The 7,251-nt window shown below is 40.1% G+C and overlaps 1 protein-coding gene across 1 annotated transcript in view; it reads left to right on the top strand.

Moving 5' to 3' along the window:
• cx23 (connexin 23) overlaps window positions 1–3,206 on the top strand; it is a 3,404-nt gene extending 198 nt beyond the window's left edge. Inside the window, exons 2-4 of the mRNA XM_034580721.1 lie at window positions 1,351–1,533; window positions 2,294–2,491; window positions 2,958–3,206. Coding sequence (XP_034436612.1) covers window positions 1,351–1,533; window positions 2,294–2,491; window positions 2,958–3,155 — 579 coding nt within the window. The 3' untranslated portion in view covers window positions 3,156–3,206. The remainder of the gene's footprint in view (window positions 1–1,350; window positions 1,534–2,293; window positions 2,492–2,957) is intronic.
• Window positions 3,207–7,251: the final 4,045 nt, after the last annotated feature.

Raw genomic sequence — 7,251 nt, 5'->3', positions numbered from 1 at the left:
TTTTGGAGTTTGAGTTTCGATCGTGACTTTTCTTGCTGTGACAGTTTGGGAACAACCGCAGCTCAATGCTCTTCCACAAGTGTTTGCAGTGCAGGGTGTGTTGTCATCATTCTTTTGTCTTTTTTAATATATTAGATATTAGATATTTGATCATAGAAATATTCCACCAAACAAAGGAATTAAGATTTGTGTCCAAAATGATCAAAATAACAAGAACTGATGGATTTATCACATTTAAAGAAAGAAGTTTCTCTCAACCTTTTTCTAAATGAAGCTCAAAATGTATAACTTTAACATTAAAACTCAAAGCCGTTCCTTTGAGCTGAGCTCCCATGTTGCTTTACTCAACCAGGTGCATTGTATTTTTGTTGCATGTTTTTGCCATCTCTCTGCATTGTGTGCGTCAGGAGGTGGTTTTTTCGCTGACATAGTTCTATAGGGATTATAATGCAGGGAGCACATGCCCTCCCAGGCCATTGTTGGCCCCTCAGTCTCTGTTGTCCTTTTTCTACTGAGCGAGTCAATTGATGGAGGGATAAAGGCAAAAAAAATATGCACTGACATGGGCTTTCGGGACACAGGGAGAGGGGGTTCATTTGGAGATTTTGGACCGTGGGAGGCCCTTTAACTGGTGCCAGCAGCAAACCGGCCATGAGGGCCCAGTGCAGCCCCGCAGTTAAACAGGGGACGTCAACAAGTCAACCATGTCTTTAAACTACATCAAAAACTTCTATGAAGGATGCGTAAGTAGATCACAAAGGCTGATTGTGTGGATTTTATTATCACTTTCAACCACTTTGTACCTTTCAGGATTTGACAGTAACGAAGGAGCGACGTGGAACAATTCTCCCCCTGGAGGCGGAAAATGAACTGACATTGATCTGTGTTCAGTTTTGTCTTTTTAAACGTTCTTCTCCCTGCCTCTGTTTTCACGTTGTCACGAGCGACATGTTTGAAAACCAAGAGACGCGTTGCTTTGTGAGCGTGGCGTTCGCTCCTGATAAACACGACTTGGTGTCAGAACAGAGGAGGTTGAGCGACGGGAAATGTTTCCTCTCAACGGGTTTTGTTTCAGGACAGTGAGACGCTGGTGCAGCTGCATTCATCTGGCTGACAGAGGTTGTTTTCTCGTGTGTGTGTGTGTGTGTGTGTGTGTGTGTGTGTGTGTGTGTTGCATGTCTGTGCCATTAAAATGGGAATGGTTGGTTGTTTACATTATAAATGTGTCTGTATGTGCACATATGAGAGTCTATGCTGTCTTGCTTGTGTGTGTCCCTATTTAACGTGCACTTTGTATGATTGTGTGTCTCTGTGTATTGGTGTGTGTGTGTTTGTGTGTCTCTGTTCCAGCTCAGGCCTCCTACGGTGATAGGCCAGTTCCACACCTTGTTCTTCGGCTCGGTGCGGATGTTCTTCTTGGGCGTTCTTGGCTTCGCTGTCTACGGGAATGAGGCACTGCACTTCAGCTGTGACCCTGATCGCAGAGAGCTCAACCTCTACTGCTACAACCAGTTCAGACCCATTACACCCCAGGTAGGACCCAACTAAACTCAACTAAACTCAACTACACTCAACTAAACTCAACTCAACCCAACTCAACTCAACTCAACTCAACTAAGGGACTCAAGTTCATATGGTGGAGTCTGTGCAGCCAGCCACCAGGGGGCGATCAAGATGCTTTAGCTTCACTTTTGGGAGCTGTCTTGTCATCTATCTTTTTGATCTACAACTGCAGATAAATCTACTTATCAAAGGTTATGCTAACAGACGGTTAAATCACTTTAGACTGAAAGTGCATAGCCTGGTTACGCTAGCCTGTGGTAAACTATAGCTTAGTGATCTAAACTCAAACACAGAACATTGCATGTTGTCTTATGCAGTAGTAAAGACAAAATATGGTTTATACCAAAATACTGTAGCCAGTTTCCTTCAACAGGTAACGGTGTATCTGTTTTCCACCCATAAGATCACATGTGCTACCGACCTAATCTAAACTATAATGAAATAGTTTAATCATCAGCTTTGTATCAAGTACTATCAGTACTATCAAGATGCAGTATTTTAAATGGATCAGGTAGATTCTGAATACTCCTCCACCGGTAACATTTGCAGTCAGGAAACAGTCACAGGTCATTACCAGCATGACGGCTCTTTCATATTGGTAGAAAATGTAATTTCTTAGAGATGAACGACTGCAGCAGTCGCTGAACTATCTATTTCATGATCCCTTTATTCTTTCCTTTATTCCGCAGGCTTTTCTCACTTCCCACTTCCGTATTTCTGCCCTCTCCAGGTCTTCTGGGCGTTACAACTGGTGACAGTGTTAGTTCCCGGCGCAGTGTTCCACCTCTACGCAGCCTGTAAGAACATTGACCAGGAGGAGATCCTTGAACGACCCATCTACACCGTCTTCTATATCATTTCTGTTCTCCTACGCATCATTCTGGAGGTCATCGCCTTCTGGCTGCAAAGTCACCTCTTTGGCTTCCAGGTCTGTCAATTGTCCATTTTTTAAAACTTTATGAAAGAGTGCAACACTGGCATATCCGTGTGTCCACTCGTCCCTTTACAAGTTGCTTATCATGAGTAATTTGAGCAAAAGAATATCCCCTATATCCTGTCAACAGCTTTGTCCTGTTGTAAGCAGCAGTTCAACAGTGGATTCATATCAGTGGCTTGTCAAAGTTTTCACAGAAAGCTCAGATGTTGAGATAGTCCTGAGATTTGTCTCCAATGGTGAACATTTCCATGAAGATTGAAAAGATATCAATTTGTATGAGATACCTGCTACGAGTCAAGAGAGAGATAGAGTAGGACACAGTCCCAACGCGGCTCCAATATCATGTGTAATATATATTAATCAGAGAGTAATATAGTGACTGCACAACTTGGAAATTCAGTATTAATGCCCCATGTTTCTCTCCCCCCCCCCCCCCCCCCCCCCCCCCCCCCCCCAGGTCCACCCACTGTACATGTGTGACGCCAGTGCTTTGGAAAAGACCTTCAATGTGACTAAGTGCATGGTGCCCGAACACTTTGAAAAGACCATCTTCCTCAGTGCCATGTACACCTTCACTGTGATAACCATACTTCTCTGTATTGCTGAGATATTTGAGATACTCTGCCGGCGGCTTGGTTATCTCAACAACCAATGACACAGACACACAAACACACACATGCACACAAAAACAACAGCAAAGGGTGAAAGTACGAGACAGTTTTTCTGCCAGTTTCAACAGTGAGCTACTCCTGTGAAACAGGAAGCTAACGAAAGAGCGAATCTTCCTCAGTGGTCCATCGAGAGTGACTTGAACAAAGAAATTTGAGAATGTGCACTAACGTCAGAGCTGGCAAGTCTGAAATATTCGTCAGGTGTTTTTTGCCCTTAACTATAGAATGATTACCCCAAGTCCTATTCCATCAGTGGGTCTTGTATGGACGTGATGGCCAGAGAATATGTACCGGACTCTGAATCGTTAGGGGAAGGGATGAAAGGTTTCCTGGTTTTCTTTTTTCCACCTGATGACTGAAAGAGGTGTCAGCTTCATGGTGCCACTATAAACTGAAACCGTGGTCAGAGTAGAGATTGGGAAAGCCCAACTGTCTCGATCAAGATGGCCCGTGACAGCGTGAGGATTCCTGAAACCCGTGCTTCAGATGTAATACTCCCACTCTTAGGAACCCTGGAAGCATTATTTCTCCCGTCTGTTTAACGATGCACTAACTGCATCACAGCTCATCGAATCAATACGATGCCTCTTCTCTGGACTTCGTTCAGTGATGAAGGGCCAACATTGGACCTACACAGCTTTTTATCAGCAGATTTGTAAAGTGTCAATAAGTCTTCACGTGATGTAAATAACAGCCAACAATGTAAATAATATAGATCATCACATAACTCAGTATACAAGTGCAGAGAGACACTGTAGCCTTCCATCAGTTATGACAGGCAGAGCACTGAGCTTGATGGATTATCACTCGTGTCATTCTTTGGAAACTGGTTAAGGGAACTCTCCCCATGGGTGAGTGCTGGTCAGGTGCCGATGGTCCTGACTCTTCCATGTGTGACACGTATCGCTTCCAACATGTGTGTGTGTTGCTTCCAGTCCGTTCTGACCTTCACATCCATCAGCAGTGTCACAACCTTGTTGTGGTTGTCTCTTTTTTCAAATATCTGTTTCCTTGATGGGTCTTGAAACAACCTGAGCTGTAGAATCAAGAACAACAAATGACGCAGTTTACTTCTGTGACATGTAACGAGATCTTTGGACAAGGAGGCTGTCATCAGAATATTAGAAATGTAGTGGTTTACTCTTTGAAGGTAAAAGTTTCCACCAAGATACTAAAGGATACTAAAGCCCTATGAGACAAATTGTGATTTGTGAATATGGGCTATACAAATAAAATTTGATTGATTGATTGATAAATGAATATAAATGGGTTTGATGTAATAACCTCAAGACAATTAAACCCTTCCTGACTTAAATTTAGAAAATTGAAACATATTCCCTGAGGATAAATTCATTACTCAAAAATATGGGTTACAAATGTGTTAAAATATTTATTGGTATTAGAAGTTAAAATGTATTTTTTTTTAAGTATCTAAAAAAGTATTTGCCAACAAGAAGTACTACACATGTTTTGTTTAATAGTACAAACATGAATGAGTTGTTGGTTCTGGGCAATATCCTTGTTTCACAAAATCCCAACATACAAGTTGAGACAGATAGCTATGATTTATTTATTTTTCCTTTTTTCTTTTCATAGCTCGTTGTTCTACATTACTCAGAACCCGTTCTGCGCTGGTGTCCCTGTCAATGTTTTTGAAAATAATGACCTCTCATGTTTTGAAAAGTTCTTTTTTAATCAGACATCCATCCAGCTTTTGTTGTGAAGTTTTCAGCAATCTGTTTATCATCTCAGGTACAAAATTGCATTTCCAGACAAGAGTGGATCAAACCTTCCCTTCAGATCCTTTCAAACCCTTTGGTTCTGTACGCTGACTGATCCGAACCTGCAGAACCAAAGACCAGTTCCGCCTGACAGGGTTTGAGAGGATTGGAATCAGGTGAACTCCTGTGGTTTGGGTTCGTCTGCTTCTCGTCAGTGGTTGATGGTTGTAATTTTTGCCTCTAAAAGTTCTGTCAACAAGACTTAGGCCTTGTTTACATATAATAAAAATACAGTATTCAACACCTTTGCTGTTTCAAGGAATTAATCAAGTCTGGGACCATTTGGCGGAAACGCTGCCCTGAAATTATCCAAATTAATCTTTTACATTGTGCTCAGCTTTAGTGAACGTGAATTTAAACCATCTCATCGTCTTATTTTGAGTGGACGAATCACATCGTATTCCATCATCCTCTGCTCTGCTGCTTCAATGACCTTTAATGTGAATCGTCAGGTTAACAGCCAAGCGAGCTAACTTATTACCGTAATGATTGAAAGCCAGTTAGCATGGAGAGCTCAGCTAGCCTCACAGCGACAGTGAGAACTAGCCCTGAGCGTCATGTTGCTTTACAGTGACATTACCAAAATAAAACTCTCTTTTTTAGGTTCTGGGAATATTTTATTAAAATAAAACCTCTGTGAGGGAAAAAAACTTTCAACAGTTTTACTTTGAAGACTTTTAAGGGTTTTGACTTTGCAATACCGATACCGACCACTTGTGGTAAACAGCGCTACAACATCCAGGCTTTCTTGTGTGACCAGCGCGTTATGCTAGTGCTACTAGTATTTGTAGTCCTGGCTGAATAAGTGCCAGTAAGAGCTAAACGTAAAAACACATAATTTCACCTTTATGAGGCAATATTTTGCTGAGGCTAAAACCAACGTGCTAATCCTGGTTAAGACCTTGTTCGAGTGTGTACATAAAGCTGTGGTTAACTGTCTTAGAATGATTGACTTCTAGCTTATTAGGTTTGAGTCATTCAAAGATTAATAATGTTTTTGGCCTGATGCAGAATTTAAGGATAAACTCTTTGGACGAATTCAACTGTAAACTTTACTGAAAGAATATCAACAAAGAGCTATGAGATGTAGCATATTGGGGATTTGGGGGTTTACACTGAACTGTTTACCGAGTCCAGGAGTTTATCTTTAATGCTTCTTTATGCCACAAATCTCAAGATAATCTTTGGAAATCCATCAACCATGATGCATCATAAACTACACTGCATTAACAATTCACCTCCAATGTTTATATCTTAGATTTTTACCAATGTCGTTATGGTAGTTGTAAAAAAGTCTCATTTCATATTTCATCAGCTGTTGTTGTCTTTATGTTTAAAACGTCTACAACCTCACAGCTATATCGGAGAAAAAGAGAAAACTTTATGACCAACACAAACATATTGAAACAGAATTCTGTTTGTCTGCTGTTTTCTGTCGGTGACTCGTAATTCTCCTACTTGTTTTGTCTTGAGATGATTGATTAAAAATGTCCGACAATTGTCTCTGTTTTATTTTTGATTATTTACTTGATTTCAAAACTATCAATATATCAAAGAATGAATTGCAAGAAATCAACACAATTATTAATCCCTTTGTTAAAAAGGCAGAGATGTAGAGTCGAGTCTGACGTGTCTCAGATGTGATAATGTGGCCACCGTACTATTATGAATTTATGAACAACATAAACTTCCTCTGGCACCAACCTCTTTACGAGTATTTAATTGCTCTGGGAATAAATTGTCCTTCTCTTTCATCATCTTAACAAAATTTGTAATAATTCACTTGAAGATTAATTAGTGACAATAAAGTTTAGAGCCCAAACAAATGTTGAAATGTTGTTTATTTTGTGTTTTATGACACGAAATAAAGTTGATATACGAAGACACAACAACTTTGATGTACTGTAGATGAAAGAAAGCAGGAAAACGCTCTAACATTTGTATCATATTCTCAATTCTAATGTCGATAATTATTATTGTAATTATTATTATTAATAATAATATAATGTTGGGCTTTAGGAATCTGTGTTGGATATTTCACGTTATTTTCTGTCACCTGCTGGAACAAACATTTTTTTAAAAGGAGAAATCTCTTCTAGAATTGTTACGGTATTTTCCTGGGGTTAATAAAGAATAAAATAATCTGTATTTATTATTGAATTTCTTTTTTTTAATGTTTCCATTAAACCTTCATCGTCACAGATTAAAATAAAAATATTTAAAAAATATTAAAGTGACGGAGGGGCGCCTGAACAGCCCGTGACGTCACCCGTCCCGTGTAGGCGGCCGCTCCTATTGG

Source organism: Hippoglossus hippoglossus, chromosome 24 (genome assembly GCF_009819705.1).
Source record: "Hippoglossus hippoglossus isolate fHipHip1 chromosome 24, fHipHip1.pri, whole genome shotgun sequence".
Lineage (NCBI taxonomy): Eukaryota > Metazoa > Chordata > Actinopteri > Pleuronectiformes > Pleuronectidae > Hippoglossus > Hippoglossus hippoglossus.
This window is presented reverse-complemented; position numbering and strand designations above follow the sequence as displayed.